The 24,598-nt window shown below is 40.7% G+C and overlaps 1 protein-coding gene across 2 annotated transcripts in view; it reads left to right on the top strand.

The window, feature by feature from the left end:
- Nucleotides 1-21,856, top strand: part of LOC111331394 (transient receptor potential-gamma protein) — a 40,942-nt gene extending 19,086 nt beyond the window's left edge. The window contains exons 3-19 of one of the 2 annotated variants that reach the window (XM_088745317.1): nucleotides 4,002-4,039; nucleotides 4,785-4,903; nucleotides 5,316-5,510; nucleotides 6,254-6,464; nucleotides 8,108-8,164; nucleotides 9,636-9,659; nucleotides 9,835-10,123; nucleotides 10,504-10,857; nucleotides 11,506-11,532; nucleotides 12,315-12,504; nucleotides 12,827-13,009; nucleotides 13,141-13,219; nucleotides 14,671-14,795; nucleotides 15,439-15,591; nucleotides 19,727-19,895; nucleotides 20,546-20,736; nucleotides 21,161-21,856. In XM_088745317.1, the coding sequence (XP_088601443.1) occupies nucleotides 4,002-4,039; nucleotides 4,785-4,903; nucleotides 5,316-5,510; nucleotides 6,254-6,464; nucleotides 8,108-8,164; nucleotides 9,636-9,659; nucleotides 9,835-10,123; nucleotides 10,504-10,857; nucleotides 11,506-11,532; nucleotides 12,315-12,504; nucleotides 12,827-13,009; nucleotides 13,141-13,219; nucleotides 14,671-14,795; nucleotides 15,439-15,591; nucleotides 19,727-19,895; nucleotides 20,546-20,736; nucleotides 21,161-21,349 (2,593 nt within the window). In that variant the 3' untranslated portion in view covers nucleotides 21,350-21,856. The remainder of the gene's footprint in view (nucleotides 1-4,001; nucleotides 4,040-4,784; nucleotides 4,904-5,315; nucleotides 5,511-6,253; nucleotides 6,465-8,107; nucleotides 8,165-9,635; nucleotides 9,660-9,834; nucleotides 10,124-10,503; nucleotides 10,858-11,505; nucleotides 11,533-12,314; nucleotides 12,505-12,826; nucleotides 13,010-13,140; nucleotides 13,220-14,670; nucleotides 14,796-15,438; nucleotides 15,592-19,726; nucleotides 19,896-20,545; nucleotides 20,737-21,160) is intronic. The other variant, XM_088745318.1, reaches the window with a different exon arrangement.
- Nucleotides 21,857-24,598: the final 2,742 nt, after the last annotated feature.

The following is a 24,598-nucleotide window of genomic DNA, read 5'->3' on the forward strand; positions in this document are numbered from 1 at the left end:
TAGTTGTGTAGGACATAACAGATGAAATGGCCCAACTTCGGATGGGGAACCGGGTTTACCATCCGGAGTTGATTCGACTTCACTCCGTTCTGTCATCAAACAGTAGAATTCAGGTGTACGGAAAATTTTATGCAAATGCATTTTCGTTAAGATCGACTTCGAAATCAATTGACGCATAAGAAAGAAAAATATTTTGAGGTAGTTTGTTCTGTGTGAGTTAATTCTTATAAAGAAATCCTGGCTTTGAATCTCTCGGTCCTGATTTGGTGACAATGGTTTTAAACATATTTTAGCAAGATTTTCGTTTTGTGTGATGATAATGCAGGACTAAGCGTGCCACTCAAGCATATTAAGGTAAACGACGAAACATTCTGGAATGTACTATGCTGTTAATTTTGCGTTAGAGTTGATGCAGGGGAGAAATTGGAGCTGTCAGCAGTTGAAAATGAGCCTCTGCCTTCAGTGCCTGTGAGAAAGCCTCATAATCATAGTATAAATCGCGGGCGCCTCAATGGCCGCCACTAAATTCTGGGCTCTGTCCTTTTCAGTGATGTTACTCATCTTAAACGCTCGTTATGACAGATTTGTGGGGACTTTATCTCTGCTAATCCTTCCCGCGACTTGCTGGTTGAGACAGAATGCTGCTGCTTGCTCTATGAGTTTGGTTTATGTCGGACCTCAACCCAGGCGAATCAGTCTACTATCGACTGGCTACCATCACTACTCGTTGGCAGCGACTAAATGGACAAAGCACGGTTTGACCGCCGTTGCTATTCCTGGACATGATCCTCCAACCGATACTACAGTGTATCAGCCGGCCTTGTTAAATCCTGGGCCTTATATGTCTGACTTTGCTCAAATTCCTTCTCTGAAAACTCCCGCCGCCAGAAATTACCATATTCATCAAACAGAAGTCATACAGTATTCAAGGCACGACCTCTTATGTCTTCGGTCAAACTCTATGAAACCTGGTGACCGAGCGGTTTTTCAAACCCTGAAAAGCTTCAATATCCTTAGATACAGAGGGAAGCGTTCTGGAAAGAAGGTTAAAGAAAGATATGAAAGATCTCTATCGAAATTTCTGTCCACGATGCCGGGTCTATTATCTGTTGAGACGCAGCGCAATTTGCATTGGAATGTAAACACCTTTCAGGACGCGAATCGAAATGAATCTCGTCGGGAACGTGCCTCTACTCCCACCCTTCTGGTTGGCAATGTTCGTTCACTGTTACCGAAGATCGATGAACTAGAGTGTGTGGCCGTGCAAAATAATGTTGATGTGATCTGTCTTACAGAGACATGGCTCTTTGACGATATTCCGGATTCTGCAGTATCCCTGCGTGATTTTGTGCTCCTCAGAAAAGATCGTCCATCGCACGCTGGTGGTTTGGCTGCTTATATTAGTTGTACTATGCCCTGTAAACGTCTCCCAGAATGTGAACTGAACGGCGTATTAACCTAGACCCTCTGGTTTTTCAAATACGGCCTGTTCGTCTTCCACGCTGTTTTTCCATAATTCTCGTCGGTGTAATTTATCATCCTCCAAAAGCAACATCTGATGATAACACTCGCTTGTATATTCATATACAATCTGTTGTTGATTCATACATGCGTGACCATCCCGACTGCCTGCTTTGGATCGTTGGTGATTTTAATCTCACCTCCACTAATATTTCAGCTTCCCACTTCAAACGAACGTGCGGTCTCACGCAAATTGTTAAAGTTTTTACACGCGATACAGGCATCCTTGATTGGTGTTTAACCAGTCATCCGAAACTCTTTCTGTCACCTAAACAGTTACCAGAGCTAAGCTCTAGTGATCATTACTGTTTTCTTGTTCCTCCGGGCATCTTTGCCTAGCTACTGATACAAAGAAGCTATCGCCGGGACACAAGAGATAGTTGTATACGAGCATTCGGCGCTTGGATAACAGCTTTCTCGTGGTGTGACTTGTTTTCACTTGAGAGCTGTTTAGAGAAATTTGAATACTTCCATCGTACATTACTGACGTCTGTGAACACGTTCCTCCCTATACAAAGCTCGCGCACTTGCCTATCAGATAAACCCTGGATTAATAAGAACATTAAAGCTGCGATTGACAAAAGGCAAAAATACCTCTCGAAATTCGGAAAAGACTCATTCCTGTTTAAACGCTGGCGCAATAACGTCATCCGTCTTATATCGCGGTCAAAGAAGGCGTTTTACAAAGCGAAGGTGAAGAGCTTGAAAGATTCTAATATAGGACAATGGTGGAAATCGGTGAAATCATTGCCTGGGATTTCTAGCAGAGAGGGTCAGTGGTACAGCCAGCTGATTGATGGAACTTCAATCGATTCCGTTGATGTCTTGGTGGACAGGATCAACTCTTTTTTTTGTGATCTTACGTCATCCTTCACTCCCATCGTATCGTCGGACGCGGCTAATATAACTGTTACTGAGATTCCTGAAGAGCTGTATGTGTCTGAGAACGAAGCCTACAAAGCACTTACCTCGACAAAGATCAAGAAAGCCAGTGGTCCCGATGACTTACCAAGTGTAATTCTTAAGGTCTTCGCGTTTGAGTTAGCTCCTGTGGTTGCTAACATTTATAATGCCACTCTGAAAGACGGCCTCATCCCTCCGTTGCTGAAGTGTGCCATCGTTCATCCCATTCCAAAACAGACCCCGCCCAAGTCTATTGAGGACGATATATGCCCGATATCTCTCACGTGTCAGCTTGCTAAAGTATTTGAAGGTTTTACACTCACGCGCGTTCTCCCTACAGTTTTAAAAGATCTTGATATTAAGCAGTTCGCGGTATCAGGGAAGTGAACAGAGCAGGCAATAATTTACCTGTTGCACCTTGCCTTAGAAGCTTTAGACAAGGGTAATTGTTCTATCAGGTTTTTTTTCGCGGATTTTAAGAAGGGGTTCGACCTAATAGACCACGTGATATTGTTAATCAAGCTATCTAAATATGAGATCCATAATTGCCTCATAAGGTGGATAGCTTCCTTTCTGCACGAGTGACCCCAGGTTACACGCATTGGTACCACCTTTTCTTGCGCGCGCACGTTACGTGGCGGTGTCCCTCAGGGCACGAAGCTTGGCCCTCTACTTTTTGCGGTCATGGTGAACGATCTTGTAAGTGCCTGGGCTCCTCGTGCTAAATACGTGGATGACCTCAGTGTCATCGAGATAATTCCTAGAAATTCCCCCTCAGTATTGAATTACATCGTAAATGATATGAACTCTTATGCATGTCAGAATAACATGCGCCTCAATCCGCGTAAATGTAAAGTCCTCACGGTTGACTTTCTTCACTATAATAGTTGTTTGCCCATGCCGATCATGGTTGGCGGATCCCTTGTCGAGCAAGTTCCGTCGTTTAAACTACTCGGCGTTCATGTTTCGGAGGATCTTACGTGGACGGTGCACATTGACTGGTTGGTGAAGAGGGCCAATCGTAGACTGTTTGCGTTAAGGCAGCTGCGTAAGTGTGGCGTTCCACCTAAAGACATCGTTGCCATATACTGTGCACTTGTAAGATCTATATTGGAGTACGCGTCAGCTGTGTTTGCTGACTTGCCAAAGTACCTGGATAATGCACTGGAAGACGTCCAGAAAAGGGCTCTTTCTATTATATGGCCTGACCTTCCAAACGATCATACGCTTGAAAAGGCCGCCATTCAGACCTTGTCGGCGCGCCGCGCAGCTGCATGCGAGCGGTTTATTCGTAAAATTCGCCCAGGCCATCCCTTATACCCCCATATTCATGAGCGGGTACTTCACAGCACAACGAAAATGTGTCTGCGATCAGGCAAATCTTCTCACCGCACACTTGTCAGAACTGAGTGTTTTAAAAATTTCGTTACCATTAAGTATCAACCTGTGTAAAGTATAGTGTGTATTTATTTATTTAGGTTTCCAGTGTGTATATTTTTAAAACTGTACCAGTAATTCAGCCTTAGGCTGCAAGTGGTCCGAAATAAACTATATTATTATTATTATTGTTATTATAGTATCGAGGCTTCCCGGGTCAAGAATGAATCTGATTTTGGTAAGTATGATCACAGAGAGTCTTAGGAATGAGTGAGCTTCATGATAACCCGTCTTGATTCAGGATTAATCTACCTTTTAAAGAATTTTTTTGATACGGTTAGTTTGGTTTCTCTTGAATTAAATTGCCAAAGCTATCGCCATTATTGGGTTGGGCTGATGAAGAGAATAATCACCAAAAAGAAAAAGGCTCGAAAAGTTTACTCGGTTCGTGGCTGACACACTTGCATGGCTAAAGTTAAAGCCATTTGCAGCATACTGCAGTGTGGATCTCAACTGTTCTTGATTATTGTGATCAATGCTCGCATTTTGGCTTCCTAATAGCAATGTGATAGACGAAGGACTAGAAAAAGCCTAGCGCATTTTTTTGTGTTTGGAAAAAATCGAATTAAATCACATCGAGTCCTAACGTTGCTCGTTTTCTTTGTCAAGCGTATCCAACTAGCTAAATTGGATTCTTTGTTCGAGTGAAAGCTCACCAGGAACGTAAAAAAACGCAAATAAACAGACCACTTAAACATTAGTGTTACAAAGTCAACGGGCACTAAATTTGTTTATTCTTAAGTTTCTTCCTTACCTGACGACTGTTCATCACATAAGAAACGAGGGCCACATTGAGAGGGTGTTGGAAATCGAACCTACCTCTTTTCTATCTTTCATGTTGAAATTTGTAACTTTGGTGGTTGTTTAGCCACTAAAGGTTCACACTTGTGTATCACTCTTGCGTATGTCTGATTGTTTTACAGAAACAGAGGAAGATTTGAATGAAGTGCTGCGTGAAGGTGATTTTGATGCGATTGAACAAAAAGTAACTCCAAAAACCCTGGCAAGGTGTAAAAGTAATACCTTACTCAAAGCTTTCCAGGTTGGTCTGATAATTTTATCTTTACCTTTTTTACTGGCTTACTTAACTTAAGGCTGTTTCCCCAGACTAAATGACAAAAGTGATCCTTAACTACTGTGATTTGATTTCAATACTCCATATAACTAGCTCTTCATACGTCTGCTACTCTCTCAGTTATTAGCTTCAAAACTCTAGCCACTTGTAACTTGTTCACTATCCGAGAGTGTACTTGTATCTTTATCACCATTGAAATATCACTGACTTGCAATCACGTCTTTTTCAATTTTTTTTCTTTCTTAGCTCTTTCTCCCACATTTCAAAAACTCTCCTACCACTTTCAAGAACGTGAGGCTAACAAGGAATCAGAAACAATAACATTCATTTTAAAAGACCTTTTGATTAGAGGGATAACTGTATTTCTTGTCAAACATAGGTCAGCAAACAACTCCGAGATTTAGCACATGATGCAAACCCGGAGAAGGACGATCTAGAGATGCTGGAAAAATCTATAGACGGGTTTACATCAGCACTAATAGACCCTCTTAAAGCCGACGCCGATACCAGAAATACATTTCAAAGTTGTTTTGATGATGTGGTGGACGAGGCGATCGACATGAAGCAAAAGAAGGTACTAAACGAGTAGTAAAAAAGGTTTCTAACCAATACGTATGCGTTATTGACCAAGCGTGAGGTAAGATGGCTGGATATTGGCTGAGTTCTTTTTCATGGATCGAGACGAAGTGGAGGTCATAGAAAGGAAAGGAAAGGAAAGGAAAGGAAAGAAGAGAGACAACAATGTCTTCAAAAACTGCCACTGACGAAGCCTTGGGTGATATTACAACGGGGAAAAGATAATTATGAGTTTCGTGCGCACAATATTATATTTGGTACCATCTCATTATACAGCACGTCATTTGAATGTCTTTGCACTGTCCGCACAAAGTAACAGAGGAACTGTAGTGAAAGCAAATTATATTATCGTGAATCCACTAAATGATGTGTCATAAAACTGAATGATTAAAAGACACTGAACATGCCCATATCTCGACGCAATAGCTGATCTGGCCAGAATTTATTTTCCACCTGAATTGTATTAGTTGTTTCTAAGAAATCTTTTATCTTTGTTTTGGCATGGCTTTTCTGTTTTAGATCACAGATGACGTCAAAATGTGGTAAGGAAAAAAAAGTGGCGTAGGAGGCTCAGTCGAGAGCGTCACTGATGTGTTGCTAGTATTGTTTAAATACAATGAAGGAAAACTTTGTTTATGGTGACGTCATCTACGAGGTTCTCCTCCGATAGGTAATATACAGGAACCGATGCAAATTCAGCTTATTGTTTAAAATAATGTATGGCGACGAATTTTTTCGCAGTTCATCTGTCATCCAGTGGTGTATAACTTGCTTAAATCCAGATGGTACCGCTCCTTTTTCAAAGTAAGAAAAGAATCATGGCGGACACCTAAGCGTTGGGGATACCTTTTTCTCAACCTCTGGACAGTGTTTGACATCGCCTTCTTCCCCCTCCTCTTTGCCATTTTCTTCGTTCTGCACAAGATAAAACGGGCATTAAGGGGAAAAAGAGGTTTGTAAGGTCGTTTTTTTTTTTGCATTCGTTAAGGTAGTTGAAATCGTACAGTACATGGTAATTTGTTTTTAATCTGTTTAGCAAGCTCCCAGGTAGTAAAAAAGTTTGGGCCTGGGGAGGGGGGGGGGGGAGGATGAAGGGCAGAGGATGATAGCTTTTTGCGTCTTAACCTCCGTCCATAAAACTGAGTTTGCACGTACGCTAGGCCCTCTCAACTGACACAACGAGGATTCCTTGGGAGAACTATGAAACCTACTATTTTGTTAGTTATGCCGAAAAACGTGTCATTTTTTAATTACTCTTAATTCCTGGCGACAATGATTTGTTGTACGACCTTTCAAGCTTTACTCGAAAGAACTTACCCTATCTCGACATTCTGGTTCATTCTGACCATGAGACGTTCTTACGAGTACAAGATCTCATTAAACTGGAGTGTTTTTCAAATAAAGCGCTAGAACTAATGATTTGCGAAATAACTTGGTTTTATCAACTGAGTCAATGCCTCCCGCTAAGAGTTCCTAAAGCTGTCATTTCGAGGGTCAGTGCGAATACCCCTGGTCAGTGCGAATATTATCAACCCAGTTGATAAAAACAATTTGTTCCCCCAGATCATAACAGTCTTAAGAATGAGATACAATAAGTATATGAAGTTCATATATATTTTGAACTGCGGTATTAGTTACGTATGATGCACGATCCTCGCAGTAGATAGCGCTATTTATGCAATAGCGAAAATCAGACCTGAAAAAACCAGGCCTGTACGGGACTCGAACCACTGACCTCTGCGATACTAGTGCAGCGCTCTACCAACTGAGCTAACAAGCCAACTGGGAGCAGGCCGTTAAGTTGATTCGTAATAAACCCGTGATAAATGAGATACAATATCATAAGAAAAGCCAACTGATCAAAATGTGTGTACGATTAAACCCATGTCTACGTATAGATGAAAAATGGAGTCAAAATTTGGTTTAAAAAAATGAATATCAGCGACATCTGCACGCACCTTAACCTTATGTGCCGATTATTTTCGTTCAACCACTTTTGACGTCACTTGTTATCTACCATTGGAGAGATTTAGCACCACGTATACGCGAGACGTGAACTGCAAGAGTGACCACACGACCTTGTTTTTCCCGCCATTTTTTCACGTTTGCTGGCTGCGCTTTGCCGTTTCTAAGTGTGAAAGTTGTAGTGTTTGGATAGAAAATAGGGACTATATAGGTGCAAACTCAACTAGTTTAATGGCGGCAAGTAACAAAGGTACAAAAGTAAACACTGCACGCTCAAGGAGAATCACGTGCTTAGCATTACGTCATAACAAAAGTAACCTGTTTTTTTTTTTTTTTTTTTGCTGTGTAGGTAAGATTTTCGTCGCTTTTAAAATCATAGACTGGAAGTTAATTGCCGGAGAAAGGGCACCAAAATTATATCTTGTAAGTCGTACAGGAGCACCCTCAAATCCACTGTGACGTGAGCTCACTTTAAGCAAAAGCAGCAAGGTTAACGCTATTTAACGTGAAACGTGATAGGGCCAGCTGACGTTTGCCGTTTCACGTAAACTCGATGCTAAATCTCTCTATTGTCTGAGCAAACACCTAACAAACTTTAATCTAAATTTCCTTTTTACCATCTATTTATAGAACCAGAGGACGAGCATGAGGGTATCGATGCTTCTGAGCAACAATCTGAACGTGAAAGTAAGTGAAAGAGGGCACGTAAAAAAACGCAAATAAACAGACCACTTAAACATTAGTGCCTGTACGGGACTCGAACCACTGACCTCTGCGATACTAGTGTAGCGCTCTACCAACTGAGCTAACAAGCCAACTGGGAGCAGGCCGTTAAGTTGATTCGTAATAAACCCGTGAAAGTGATAAATGAGATACAATAAATATATGAAGTTCATATATATTTTGAACTGCGGTATTAGTTACGTATGATGCACGATCCTCGCAGTAGATAGCGCTATTTATGCAATAGCGAAAATCAGGCCTGTACGGGACTCGAACCACTGACCTCTTCGATACTAGTGCAGCGCTCTAGTATCGGTTTATTACGAATCAACTTAACGGCCTGCTCCCAGTTGGCTTCTTAGCTCAATTGGTAAAGCGCTGCATTAGTATCGCAGAGGTCAGTGGTTCGAGTCCCGTACAGGCCTGATTTCTTTTTTCAGGTCTGATTTTCGCTATTGCATAAATAGCGCGTTCTACTGCGAGGATCGTGCATCATACGTAGTCTTAAGAATGATTATGATTGCTGGAATCAAGTCTTGAGATTGGACGCAACTGGGGAGTTGTTGAGATGCTTGATGTCAGTTATTGAATGTCTTCTTTATCGATCAGTGATTTTATCGCATAGCCTGTGATGCTTTCCTTGATAATTTTGCAGAAACGAAAATATGTTTTGTTTTGATGCTGGGCAAAGATACCTCAAAAAAAGAATTTGATCTGATTAAAAAGACGATAAAGTGAAGTGAAGGGCAGAGGGTGATAGCTTTTCTGCATCTCATTTCTACGTCCAGAAAACTGACTTGAGTCCTTGGGAGAACTATGAGTCATACTATTTTGTTAGTTATGCCGGAAAACATGTCATGTTTTATTACTCTTATCTCCTGGCGACCATGATTGGCTGCGCAACCTTTCAAGCCTTACTCGAAAGAGCTCACCTTATGTCGACAATTCGAGTGATTCTGACTATGAGACGTTCTCACGGGTTCAAAATATCATCGAATTGGAGTTTTGACCAAGTAACATGCTTGAACTAATAGTTTGCAAGACAACTTGGTTTTATTAACTGAGTTCATAATTTAAGTGGCTCCAGTTAAAACATCGTTTTCATCGGTATCGGGGAATACGCCAAATTATCAGAATTGAATGGAATGGCAACTAAAGATGGCATAGCGCGTCAATTTGGAGAATACGGGTCACCCGAGACGTTGGGGACAGCTGTCATACAAGGTAATTTGAGGAGGTTTAACATTATGATAAGACAGAACACCTTCTAAGAATGATTATTTCCTATTTGGTTTCGGAAAGTTTTACATGTCATTGTTACAATTCCAATTGAGAAGTTTTTAGCGGTGATATATTATTAAAAGCTCTCAGATCTCTCTCCACTGCGCGGAAGTGTGACTGGTTTTATAATTGATATGTTTCACTTTCCTTGCAGCTATCGAGGGAAAGAACATCTATGGTGAGTGCGGGCTATATTTAGTGCTTAGATTTCCAAAGACCGTTGAACTTTTTTTCTAATAATTTTTGAGAGATCGTCATTGCTCTCCGAGTTTTATTTTGATAGTGTCCACTCTCAGCTATCGTCTCAATCATTGTCTTCCTAGTATAACTATAATTGCAATCATGTCTTCCAGAGAAATACAAGGATTACTTTACGACTCCTTATTTCGTCTTTTTTCGCGACACCTTGAGCTATCTTACCCTCCTTGGTCTTCACTTCGCCATTTGCCTGTCCCCTTCAACTGTTGCCTTCAGTCAACTAGAATGGGTCATTTTAGTTTTTTACCTGGGACGCGTTTTAATGGAGGCGGATCAGTTTTTTAGAAATAAAAAGGCTGGAATAAAAGAACGAAAGGATGGCTACCAACCAGTTGACCCAGGAGACGGCGATATCTTGCAAACGAAACTTACTCATTATTTCAGGTAATTCAGGATTTGATTGGCCGTTTTCTAGTGTTGTATTTTTGACAATACTAGTTTTTTAAGGATGGGGAGAAAGGATTTTAAAACATCTTGACTAAGGCCAACGAAATGGGCTACTATCCTCTGCTTAGGTGCACTGGTCATTGTTCATAGCTGCATCAATCAATCATGATGCGACGCTGTTCACTGTTTGGCTACATCAATAGCAGCCAGTTTATATTGTTATGGTATGCCATTACTTAGCTCATGCTCATGGTTACAACAGATAGCGTTATATATAAGAACTGATTATCTTGCCTGTGAATAACACAAGATCTCTCCATTAATTACGTTAAATAATGGACTTCTAATGCATTTGATATCCATTACTTTTATTATAGTGACCATTGGAATGTGGTTGACTTTATCATTCTTGTTTTCTACCTGATTACCTTCGTCTTACGCATAATCACATGGAAAAACTCCACAGAGGTATCAGACAACAGACTCTTGGCTGTGTCAGGGTATCTCTATGGCTTTATCGCCATGCTTCTCACACTGAGAGCCTTTGGTCAAGTCAGTGAGCGCGTGCGGGGAATGGGTGAAATACAGATCGCTTTGTTCTTTGTCATGCGGGATGTCATGACAATATTGTGGCAGTTTTTGGCCACGATTCTGGCATTTTCTTTGGCCATGACCAAAGTTTATGTCGCCGAGAAAGCCTATACCTCAGGAAAAGATTCCGCGAAGGATTTGTGAGTACAGATTGCAATCTTGCTCAATTCTCGAACCCGTGAACGACAGATTCTAACTTGATGGGCTTATTTATTTGGTACTCTTTATAGTGGTGGGGTGAGAGAGCTTTCCTTTTACGTTATGGAGGGACACCTCGTGTATGTCTAGGCGCCCAGTGTAGGAAACAGTGGGCTAAAAGCTAATCAACTGAGATTTATTGTTTGGACGGGAAACCTAATAGGAGAGTAAAAGTACTTACATCAGAATGCCAAACTTGCATGAAAGCACTTTTTTTTACAATCTTTATGATTAATCAGGGAGGAGGTCTCAAAAAGAAGCCTAACAAAGGCACTGCCTAGCACCCCTACTACACAAAAGGTTTGACATCGGATCATGATAGGTTGATATCAAGAGAGCATCGCTTCGCTAGTAATAGTTACAAATTGAGGAGTTAGTGATTTGCTACACTCTAACCTTTTTTAGGAGGGGGCGAGATACTTCTGGAAGTAATGTTTTTAACAATTTATACGGAACTACTTAACCGAGTGAAATAAAATTGGGGGGAGGTGGGGTGATGTAACTTTGACAGATACATAATATGAGATAATTTCGGTTGGTTAAACCATGGCAACGGTTCTTCAATCATCCATTTTGTCCTTTTTTTTAAGGGCCTGCAGCGAATCAGGGCTAATTTGGTAAGAGTAAAATTGTTCTTGTTGTTTGTTATTGTAATTTTTAACATTGTACGTGAATGTCTGATATATACCATATTAAACAAACTTTTGGCTAAACTTGAATTACGCGCTTTCAATACGTCGCAATTATTTTAAAAATCATTGTTAGACGAAAAAGTCAGCGACCCAGTATGTCACCATGGTTTTCACTTGTGTCAAACAGTGATTAACGGCTGGCTATCTATCTACCCGAGGGAAAAGCGAGTTAAGGTCTCCCGAGAGGGATAAAAGTGGAAAAAATCATACTTGTTAAAATAAGTACTGATGAAAAACCACGAACTTTACCAGCCTCATCATGAAAACTTGCATGGAAGACGCTGTCGCCTCTCATGGCAGCAGAGTTACGAGAACAAGAAGCAGAGGTGCGACTGAAGAAACCCTTTTTGCTTCCCAGCCTCGCGCGGCTTCGCGGCTTGTTAATTTACTCTACTTTGCCTCCTAAACCTGCCCAAAAAAGCTAGCTCAACTATTCCGTTGACGTTCATGAGAGGTACCTTATGGTTTTCCGATCTGGAAAAATATTGTTATCCCTTACTTTTAAGGTTATCTTGTTACATTTTGGATACCAAGAAATAAATGGGCTGACAAATGAGCTGACCAGAAATCTGCTCTATATAGGAGCAGTGACACGATAGCTTTCAGGACGAAGATGTCTAGATGTTTAGATGTTTTGACGGTGATAACGATATACATTTAAAAAATTGAATGGTTTTTCAATCCTACTCGATACGTTTTTTCTTCAGTTGGTGGACTATGGCGACACACCTTGGTTGGTCATTACTGCACTTAGCTAACTTGGATGCATTTAACTCCGTCGACGGTCCTTCCGTTTCTCTTATTCATGTGCTGTACTGCTTCTTCTTAATCATGGCAGTAATTCTTCTCGCGAACATGATGATTGCTTTGCTCTCTAATTCCTATCAGCGGGTTCAGGTACTAAACAGTCTCTCTGCTTTGCTGAAGTATATTAATTCTGTTCATAATCCAGAATTAAGAAATTATGAGAACTTCTCAACAATAAACTTAGACTTTTTTTTGGCGTAAAATATAAAATACATTTTTCGTAAGGTTCTTAAGATTCTATGACCATATATCAATGTATTTTGGCCGACTGACGCTTTAGATGAAGATGATGTCGAAAATTGTTTCTTGGGTATGATATGTCAAAAAAAATTTTTCCGCTCACGTAGGTGTCACTTGTTTTTTAGACCAGCCTTCGAGGCTATTAAGTCCCTCTTTATTACTCCATTATTAGGATAATGCACTCCAGGAGTGGTCTTTCAAGAGAGCCATTACTGTTAGGACTTACAGTACCTATCATCCAATACCAGTCCCTTTCAACCTTTTGTCGATCCCACTGATTGCACTCTGGAACCTCTGTCGAAAGTGTTCGTGCAAAACATCGTCAGACAGTCCTGATTCGCCTGAGGGCGGACGGGTAAGCTGGTAACGCAGTGCCAATGAACTTTTTGAGTGTTAACAAGCTGCACATTGTTGTTTAAAGTTGTCATTGATGTATGCTCAGTGATTTTACTTCACTTTTGATGTGAGCCTTCTTTGATTCGACAGAGAGAAGCTCTAGATAAAGTGGTGAAGAAACTACAAACGATGTACTTCGAGAAATATGGTTATGAATTTCCCCTCGCAGGTAAGTGTCGAGTTCTTGGGTTCGGTAATATTGCGATTGAGAGTTATACTCATGGACGCAGAGCTCTAGTCATGCACAAGTCTTTATTCAACTCAGCTATTATTACACAGGAATCATACCTAAATGTATATACGGGTATCACGTGATTAGATTCTAGATTAACGGATCACCTCTGTACAGCATAAGAATATTAATTAACTAAGGTAAATGATTAACTAAAACAGTACAGTAAGGAGATAAGCTAGATTGGTAGAAAGCGCCACAAATTTATGATAATATCATAAAAAGCATAACAGGACAGAAAATAACAGTCCATTTCACTTTCAAGGAAACACCATCGAATCTTCTGACTGTCTTAAGTTGCTAGGAGTCACCATAGATGAACAGTTGAATTTTAACACTCACATTAATGAAATATGTAAGAAGGCGAGTCAAAGGGTTGGCGTAATCATTTCAGGCTTAAAACAATTATCCCTACCAATGCTAAATTAACTCTGTATAAAACAGCCATATTGCCTTATTACTTAACCTATCGCCACCTGACTTGGCATTTCTGTAGTGCTACCGACAAACGAAAGCTCGAACGGGTCCAGGAAAGAGCACTACGCCCAGTTTTCCTAGATAAGCGATCAAGCTACCAAGCATTGCTGGATAAAAGTGATCTAACGACGCTTCAGAACAGAAGACTGCAAGATATCGCTATCCTTATGTATAGGGTGAAACACAAACTATGCCCCATCAAAATATGCGAGCTATTTCACACGCATTGCTCACCCTACAACTTAAGGACGGTAGAGTTCGCCATTCCCAGATTTAGGACCAATAAATACGGTAAACATTCGCTCGCCTACCTGGGACCAAAGTTGTGGAATAAGCTACCAAGCGAAATCAGAACTCTCCCATCATTATTTAGTTTTAAAAATCGTATTCGCAAATTTGATTTACTTGTAATGGTAGAAGACGACAACTGTTCCAATTGCATCTTTTGTAATTCTTAATCTTTTTAAATAAGTTATCCCATTAGTTGTTAGTTAATAGGTTTTTAACTATATTATATTGTTAGGCCTTTTTTTAATAGTTTTATTAGAAAATAGTTGATAGGTTATTAATTGTGTCCCCAATTAGTAGAGGGGTTCTTAACCCCATCGGCTAGATATTTCAAGACACATTAATAAAGTTTATGTATGTATGTATGTATGTATGTATGTATGAATGTATGTATAAATGTATGTATGTATGTATGTATGTATGTAGATGTTATTTTACCAAGACTTGCTTTGCGAATATTTCTAAAGAAGTTCAAACCATTACAGTTAAGAATAAAACAAGAAATAAAAAATCACGAAGAATTCCAGTAATGATGGTCTATTTATGACGAGGCGTATTGTAAGATTTTTCAAACACCATTCAAATGAGGCTAGTTTAATATGTGGTGTCCTCGCTTTGTTTAGAGGGGAAAAAGATAGATCACTTGGTGCAAGAAAATGAAGGAAGTCGAAAATTGACCAATCAGATAGTTTGGCAAGTATTCCGACCACGTGGAAACAAGGAGGAGAAACTTGCGTCTGGAAAAAGCGTGAGTATTTTCGAGGCCCACATTCACATTTTAATTAAACAAGAGATTTCCCCACCATTTACTATAAATTATGCTACATCAGGATACACCTTTGTTATCTTTTTGATTTACACTATTACACTTTCTCTCCAACAAATTTAAATGTGCGATTTAGAAAATTACTCAATAAATGCTCTGCCGTAATTTCCTTCTTCCCTTGAAGAAAAATGAATTCGTTTTATATAGTGACATTAAAAAGCTGATCTCAAATGCTGCTCCGGAAGAACAAAAGGAGTCGACAAAATTTGATGTCAAAGCGCGATACAAAAATTAATTGGGAAGGTTATGAAATAAATAAAACCACTGCTGGCGTGCTGTTAATTATGTCGGTTGATGATGTCCTTGGTCAGGAGATTGCCCTCAAGATTTCACATTTACCCTCGAAGCTTCGCTTCTCGGCCAGACATTCATTTTTGGATAATGTCTCAGCCACGGACATGTTCAGCTGATATACCAGCCGCCTGAAGGGGTTAATTTACTAAATAAATATAAAACTAAATTTGGAGAGAGGCATAATCATGCTTGTCTGAGTCAGACTTTTAGCCCTACGATCATAGTGCAGGCCCCTGATGTTACTGAAATTTTGTTCGATTTTCGTTTAAAGGCGTGGTATGATTCGCCGGGGATTTCTGTCGATGGCTGTCTCCTGACTTACTTGGGATCTGATTTCTGCGACACATGCAAAAGAGGAGAGCCTAAGGAAATTCACAGTGCCAAATTTAAGTCTCCCTTTACACCAGAGACGCCACGATTTGAGGTGTGGTTTTGATTTATGGAGAATTATTTACGGACAACAAATTTGATTCACATACTTCCTACTTCATGGTAGACTCTCTGGAGATGTTCTCTTTTGTAGGCGGTCGTATTCTTATCTATTTTGAGGCACTGTTGCTGACTCACTTTTTTTGTCTTTAAGAATGAACCTAACTGTGCCTCCATAATAGAAAAAGAAGACTGGTTCTTAACAAGAACTTGTATATTCCTCTTGTAGTATCCTATTCTCACCTTTTCCTTCATGGTAATATGTCAAGTTCGATCTCATTTGGGTACTGAACCCTTCAAACCCTAAGAGCGAGTAACACGTAGTTTCTACTTACAGCATCATCCCTGAATCAAACATCAAGGGCACAAGAATACAGTGAATAATCACTAACTGAAAAAGCTCTTGATTGTTCAACTAATTCTCCTTGAAAGCACTTTGAGAAATGTATAGGGAACAGTATGGAGGATATTCATAATGATGTTAGGGTGTAAAAGGTTGAATTTATCTTCCTGCTCCACTTCTTTGAGGTGCATGTATGCATATGCATGCATCCATGTATGCATGTGTGCATGTATGCATGCATCCATGTATGCATGTATGCATGTATGCATGTATGTATGGGGAACAGTATGGAGGATATTTATAATGACATTCGGAAGTGAAAGATTGAATAGCCCTTATCGCATTTGTGTCTGCAATGCAAAGGGTCCGCGGAGTTACAGTTTCAGGACGAGGCTATCAGGTCAACGTTTCTCGAGAAACACCAGAAACACTCCATGTCTGACCATATAACTCTGGAATCTGCGCTTTTTTCTGCCGAGGAAAAGGTTAAAATTCTTAGTGGTAATTGTCCTGGCATCACGAAAGGAAGATTGAAAGAATGGCTGTCATTTCGGAAAGGAACGGCAAAATTTTGTCGCGTTTGTTCATGACTACGGTTGTTGTTCCCCTGTCGGCCTTTGTGAGGTTTAACTCAGAGTCACGTTTCAAGGCCCTCAGCGCCTTGCGTTCGGCCGGAAGCAAATTATCTTTTGGCTTTGTAATTTCTATTTCTAAAAGGTCACTTTTAACCTCTTCTAAATAGCTTTCAAGGGCTACTGATTTTTGTATTGGTGGTATCCATGTAGATTTGACGTGGCAGGGATGGGTTTTTTTGTCCTCCACTCGGAATATGTAAATCAGACGCATTCTCCTTGCGAACTGATCAAAGTTACACAATAGTTGTTGTCTGATCTGTTTTTGTTTTGTAGCGGGTGTTGGAATGAATTTAAGCCCTTTTGCCAGTAAATTAATCTGGTCGTTTGTAAGTTCTTTATTTGAGAGGTTTTTTATGTGCGTTTTGTTCGCCTCTAGTTTGATAGTTGAAAGTGTTTGGCAAGACCGCGGTTTCGATCCTAATCTTGTGGATCTCGTCAGTTGCCGATTCACTGAATAGACTGTTGCACCCGTACGCAATACAATGTCTAACCATGACGAGAACATGCTGTATCCTTAAGAAAATGAATAAAAATGCCTCCAAACGTAGCCGTTTGCTTCGATTTTACTTGAAAGTTTTATCTGTGTGACCCGATAGCCTCGTTTCGAACTTCAAAGTCCGCTGAGCTCTCGTACAGTGGGCGAAAATGCGATAAGGGCTATTTATCTCCCTGCTTCACTTCTTTGAGGTGCATGTCAAGGTCCAGCGGTTATACCTTTGATGCCCACCTTTGAATAACGTAATGGTGCCTTAGTTCAGCCGAAATTCCCTTTCAGAGTAATCGTTTTTTTTATATTATTATTGATATCATAATTGATATCAGTGCTATTGTGAGGGTGTAGTCTGATCGTCCGGGTGAGTGTAGTCCTGAGAAGGACTGTTGTCGGTGGTAGTGACTGACGTTTCGACAACCTGTGCGGAAGTCATCATCAGAGTCAAGTGAATGATTGTTGTCAGGAGAATGTTCTTATTCCAGTTTGTGTAAAATGATCGGTTGGTTTTGCCGTGATGTTATTGGCTGTAAGACTCAAGTGACGTAAGTCGGTCGTGATTGGTCTGTTTCGATCTGTCGGTAAAGTTAGGTCGTTCTTTTTCGGTCGTTTGTGGTGTTTATGTCGTGAATGAGTCGTTTGTATGGAGCGGGTAGTTGTTGACATCTGTTTAGGTGAGTCTGTTCTAAGTTAGTAAACCAGCTTTCCAGAGTCAGTCGTTGAAAATAGTCAGTGCTGTAGGTTAGGCATTGCGCAGAGTCCCAGTCAATGTTGTGGTTGGTAAGTCGATGGTGTTCAGCAATGTGATTACTGACATCACCTTTCCTCGTCGCCCGTCTGTGTTCAGTCAGTCTTGTTGTGAGGTTTCTGCCAGTCTCACCGACTGTATGAGGCTTGGTAGTCGGAACAATTGATCTTATAAATCGTTCCCTGTCTGTTCCTCGGTTCGTCTTTGTCTTTAACGTTGGTTAGTAACTGACGTAGTGTGGTGATGGGTTTGTGGGCGACGCGGATATTGAAGGGTAGTAAGATGCGCGAGATGTTTTCAGACATGCCTTTTATGTATGGTATGGTTGCTGTAGTCGTAGGAGTTGTGGTGTCGTTTGTTCGGTAGTGGTAGTGGGTCGGTGAGTGTTTCATCGGATGAAGTCGCTGTTGTAGTTGTTCTTCGAAAAGACACGGTGAAGGTATTTGTTCTCGTCGGATAAGCTGTCGTTACGTTGACGACACATTCACCGCCGTTCGACACGACGAAATCGACGCATTCCACCATCACCTTAACGAACAAAACACTGACATACAGTTTACCAGAGAAGTCGAAGAAAATGGCAAACTTCCTCTTCTAGACTGCCTGGTAAGCCACAACGACAACTCATTACGGACGACAGTTTACAGGAAACCGACACACACCGACAGATTACTAGACGAGTCATCCTACAACCCTACATCACACAAAGCCACAACTATCAGAACTCTAACACGACGCGCACAACTAGTATGCGACTCGACAGACAGCTTATCCGACCAGAACAAATACCTTCACCGTGTTTTTTCAAAGAACAACTACAACAACGACTTCATCCGACGAAACACTCACCGACCCACTACCACTACCGAACAAACGACACCGCAACCCCTACGACTACAGCAACCATACCATACATAAAAGGCATGTCTGAAAACATCTCGCGCATCTTACTACCCTTCAATATCCGCGTCGCCCACAAACCCATCACCACACTACGTCAGTTACTAACCAACAGACAGGGAACGATTTATAAGATCAATTGTTCCGACTGCCAAGCCTCCTACATCGGTGAGACTGGCAGAAACCTCACAACAAGACTGACTGAACTCAGACGGGTGACGAGGAAAGGTGATGTCAGCAATCACATTGCTGAACACCATCGACTTACCAACCACAACATTGACTGGGACTCTGCGCAATGCCTAACCTACAGCACTGACTATTTTCAACGTCTGACTCTGGAAAGCTGGTTTACTAACTTAGAACAGACTCACCTAAACAGATGTCAACAACTACCCGCTCCATACAAACGACTCATTCATGACATAAACACCACAAACGACCGAAAAAGAACGACCTAACTTTACCGACAGATCGAAACAGACCAATCACGGCCGACTTACGTCACTTGAGTCTTACAGCCAATAACATCACGGCAAAACCAACCGATCATTTTACACGAACTGGAATAAGAAAATTCTCCTGACAACAATCATTCACTTGACTCTGATGATGACTTCCGCACAGGCTGTCGAAACGTCAGTCACTACCACCGACAACAGTCCTTCTCAGGACTACACTCACCCGGACGATCAGACTACACCTTCACATGTTACCTCCGGGTTCAAGCCATTTACTGCATCAGTGCTATTGTTTATATGATTATGATCATTATTACAGTTGTTATTGGAGCTGCTTTTGTTGTTTATATGATCATTATTTCGGTTGCTGACTGTTTATATTATCGCTAACATCTTAATCATTATCATTATTATTTTGTTTTGGTGTAAGAAGCAGGGATTCCCACAGTCTCCTAAGTGAAAAAAAGACTGAAAGAAAATGAAAGTATGGTACTTGGGGTAACCTTAACAACTTCAACACCTTCAAAATACAAAAGTCCGTCCTTGTTTACAGGTTCTTATTCAGGAGACTGGGGAGAGGCGTATTGTGGCACTTGGTGTTGTGCATAAGTCTTACGACTGTCACAAAATGCCTGGCTGGTATACAGGAACAGTCGGTTACCACGTAGACGATGGGAAAATTTTTGACACTGGCTGCCATAAGCATGGAAGAGAAGTCGAAGGTACGGATTGCTTTGACGACAAGTTTAAGATATCTACAAGAAAGATCAGTAGGCCTTTGGTAACGTAGTCAACGTCTTACCATCCTCCTGAGGATGACTTTGCGACAGTAGGCTCCTTTTTTCAAAGAAGAAATGGATTCAGAAATGTTTGTAAACGTTATGGGGATCGCTTTGAAATCATAATAGATCTCTCGTGATGATTTTTCTGACGTACATTAGGTAAGTAAGGAATGTCTTGTAGTTGTGCGTCTAAGATAAAGTGTTGAACGAAATCCACGTGCCTGGAGTGTGAAACAAAAAACAAAAACCTGGATTCTTCAATCGTGAGGGTGCGAATCCTCGCCTTCTGTTTGCCAATCAAATGTTTTACAGAGAAAACATTACAGGCCTAGGAAAAACTAGATTCATATCAACATATGACACTGTTAGGATCATTGATATTGATAATTCTCGTATAAACAGAATAAGGGAGATTAAACTTTGTCTTCGGATGAACGAAGAGGTAGGTCATTGATCAAGATCGAGCAGCAAAGAAAAAAGTTTAATTTTACAAAGTGTTGTTACACTGTTGGTTACCTTATGTTTGTTCTTGTTTTTTTTTTTTTTGTATCTTTTTGCTATGTGCTAAATTTATAATATTGATCATTTAGGGGCCATGGCTTACCGCGGTGATCTCATCGCCTGTGAGGTTGATTTTGGAGAAGCCTCTAAGGGTAAAATCACTGTGTTCTTCACCTTGAACGGTAAAGAAGTAGAGCATTCTTCGATGGAGTATACCTCAGGAAAAGAACTATTTCCCTTCGTCTCCTTGGGATTTAAAGGCATTACTGTGCTCACGAAGGTATGTTCGAAAGGGAGGGGGGAGGAGGCGGTGGGCTAGAAATTGAGCTGTAAATGGTTTGGCTTCATCAATGATCAACTAACATATTACACCTGGGGAAGCTCCTCCAGCCACAAGGGATTGTTCCTGTGGCTAAGTCAGAAGCATTTGGCGAGGGAGCTCTCTCTACGGTAGCTCTTCGATGCTGGAATCAATTTCCATCATTGAATGGCAGAACTTTGTCGTCGGTATCCAGTGTTGAAAAGACCACGTAAACTTTGTTCAAGTCTGTGTAGTTTTCAAATGTTTGTGAACATTTATAAAACTATCCACCCTGTATAACAAAATGTCTCTGCCCATTGGAGTTTACAGTTCACAACTATGATCATCGCTATCCTAGATATTTTTTTTTACATTTGAAACGTTTGATTTGCGCACGCTTTAGATGTGCCATCGTGACAGAGGCCGTTTCAGTAGAGTGACAAATGAAGAAATTCAGGAGGAAATTGGAACTCTGAGAAGTGATGTTCAGCATCTACTTGTCGAGCAAGAGAGGATGTTTTCGGAAATGAGAAATTTAATACTGCTTTCGAAGGAAGTAAAGGATAAAGAAGAGCAAGAAGAAACTACTTAGAAACAGGCTGATAATTTGAGTTAAGTCTTCGGATAATAATGTATTGTGCGCAGTTTGATGGATCAGAGTTAATCAGTTGTAAGCTTGCAGCTATAGTTTCAACATTTCCTGAATTTTTCAATGGAGGGTGGAAAATAAAGTAGCTTTTATCATCTCTGTAATTGTTCGAGAACACTGATTTATTTAGCTTAGGCTCAATTTATTTTTGTATGTCTGCTGCTAGACACGTCCTTGCAAATTATTTGGAAGAATGTAAAGTTAAATCAAGAGATCATTTTGCTAATGAGTTAATGTGTTATTGTGTTTGCTGTAGAACGTGTCAATATTGAATACTGAATTGTTTCCTTTCGTTTAAGATGAAACAGAACGCATTCAGAACAGTTTGTGCGAACTACAAATACTCTGCTCACCAACCACATAATCTTAAGTTTGTTTCAGAATTCACATTACTTGTACTCATTCAATCACTGCATGAAGTGTAAAAATAGATATTGTTGATAAACGATAGATTAGTCGTACAATCAAACTCCTTTGAAGTGTGCTCACTCGGGAAACATCCCAGTAAGAGAAAGCCTAAGTGTTCAGTATGTCTCGAGCGTGGGACAAGCCCACGACATAATCAGTAGTTTCAGATCAGAGTTCCTCAGGTGTTACAAGGAAGGGATGTGGAAGCAAGGAGATACATTAACCCCCCCTCCCGCACAGCCCCCTTATCCGTAGGCTTTTCTCCTCGTTCCTTTCGTAAAATTCCTATAAGTCTCGAATATAGACAGCCTTAATAATTCTTGTGGACGTAAGCGCAAAGTGAGCACGAAAGGCGAGTCACACGAGAGAACGTCACGGCTGCGCAACTGACGCCGGTAAATAAAATGATCCCCAAGTTTGTACTGCAAAGGACCCCGGATGTAAACTCCACGTTTAATTTCTTTTTTCTTCAGAGTTCCACAGCGTCGTAAATCAGCCTCTCTACCTATGTCGCTCCACGTCGCTTCGAAATTCTCTGAATCTTTTGCAAAAACCCTTCGCGAACTTTACAAACTAACTTAGATACCAACTTCCCGAAAACTAGAGTTCCAAAGTACTTATTCATAAAAAAAGAAACGAAAAAGGTCACGTGCACGTGAACTTGCTAGAACTCGCATTGCTGGAATTCACGTGCTACGTTCTTAAAATATTTTAGTGGGCAAACACAAATAAAAACTTCAAATTACTTCAAAACGATCCAGAGACAAGCACTATCTTTTCGCAGCCTCCGCTCATTTCATTCAAACGCGACAAAAACTTAGGCAATTTTTTGGTCAGAAGTTCTTTTCAGACTAATGAGCAACCAGGTACTTTTAAATGCGCTCGTGCGCGATGCAAAACGTGTCCTTTCATTCACAACACTGATAAAATATCGGGACCTAAACGATCCATTAAGATCACCGATCACTTCACGTGCACCTCCGCTAATGTAATCTATTGCATAACTTGCACTTATTGCAAAAAGATATACATCGGCGAAACGGGCAGAAGACTAGGTGACCGATTCCGAGAACACCTTCGAGACGTGGAAAGGAATGACAAGGACACATCTAAACCAGTCGCTAGACATTTTAATTTACCTAATCATTCTAAGCAACATATGGCAATCTGCGGTCTTTCCTTGCACTTAGGTGGCACGGAAAGCCGTAAAAATCTTGAACAAAAGCTCATCTTTCAAACCGGCAGTCTCAATCCCACAGGGATCAATGAACGCTTTTCATTCCACTAATTTATTCATGTTTTTCTCGTTGCCATGCACCCACCAATAACGTAGCTCCATTTTCTGCCTTTAAAAGCACACCAACCCACAATTCCTCTATTCGCTCCGACGAAGGGCTAACGCTCGAAACGTCAGCTTTTGTAATCATTACGGTGGCCAATTTACCATTTCAACTTTTGTTGATATATCCAAACACAAATAAGACACGACACCGGATAAGAAGCCCCTTGGTCAAAACCTATCTCAATTTGAGACTATTCAGTTCAATTATGTCGCTTGGAGAAGACAAACTGGCTGGTCAGCTGGGTTCCCGCGGGATCTAATCTCATTGTATCCCGCAGGACGTATGGGGATCCTGGGTAAGCTTGGGCACCCTCGGGATCTGGTCCCGCTCTTTCTCACAGAACACGTGGAGACCCACGTTAGCATTTGCTTCGGCAAGATCTGATCGGGCTCTATCCCCGACAACGCGTTTGAATGTCACAAAAGGACTGAGAACGAAAGAAAATGTTGAACAAGGCGGTCGAAGTTCTAAAATTACGACTTATTGAGACTGTCTTCAAGGCCAGGTTGGTTATGGATGTAGAAACTTGGGTATTACTGGCTGCTCCTAAATCGAAGGGGAAACAAATAGAATGGACCTCTAACAGTTATTTTGAATGCGTAGATCAATTCGAAAATCAATTCGAAGATCACTTCGAAGCTTCGACACCCCCACGGGCAACTCCCAGGGCATTTGAACTTTCGAAATTGGTTCGTTCAAATACCCTACCCAAGCTATTCGCTCACAGGAGTGAACTCTTTACCTTTAAACACTTGATATTAAAAGATGAAACACTTGTATTCCGCCGAAATGATTATCCAAATTCTCCACCCTAGCCAGGTAAGGTTGAAATTCACTACTTCCAGGGCACTGAGGACGCCAGTCAAATGCCCGTGCGTTTTTCAGGGGAAGGGGTATGTTGAAGTTTCGATTGATCGGTGCGCATGATCATACTGGGCGGTATTTAGTAGACTACAAATGGTCCAACATTCTGTCGACACTCAGGCGAGATATTCAATGTGAAAGTTTTATTTAGGATGAGTCAGCCAGCCTTGTAGTATACCCATCCTACTAAAATCTACAATGTACTGTAAGTATTCACTTAAACTGAAGGGTTATACAAAAATAGCTTGTGCTACGCCAGATACGAAAAACCAATAAAAAACCACTCTTTAGAAGTGGTCAAAAAATATGTGGAAACGTATTCCTCATCTAATGCAGCAGCACTATACTCCGAGGAAAGGGTGATTAAAGTAATAGCACACAAACTTCTGTTACAAATTAAACATGACAGTAAAACGCATGTTGGAAAACAAGATCAGTAAACTTTACTTGACGTTTCGTATGTTTCGACATACATCTTCAGAAGTGACAGTTAATAATACACGTGGCGACTAAGTTTAAATTTAAGATAAGTAACTAATTAACATAATAGTGAACAAAAGAAAAAATTTGCATATAC

This window comes from Stylophora pistillata, chromosome 1 (genome assembly GCF_964205215.1).
Source record: "Stylophora pistillata chromosome 1, jaStyPist1.2, whole genome shotgun sequence".
In the NCBI taxonomy this organism is placed as follows: domain Eukaryota; kingdom Metazoa; phylum Cnidaria; class Anthozoa; order Scleractinia; family Pocilloporidae; genus Stylophora; species Stylophora pistillata.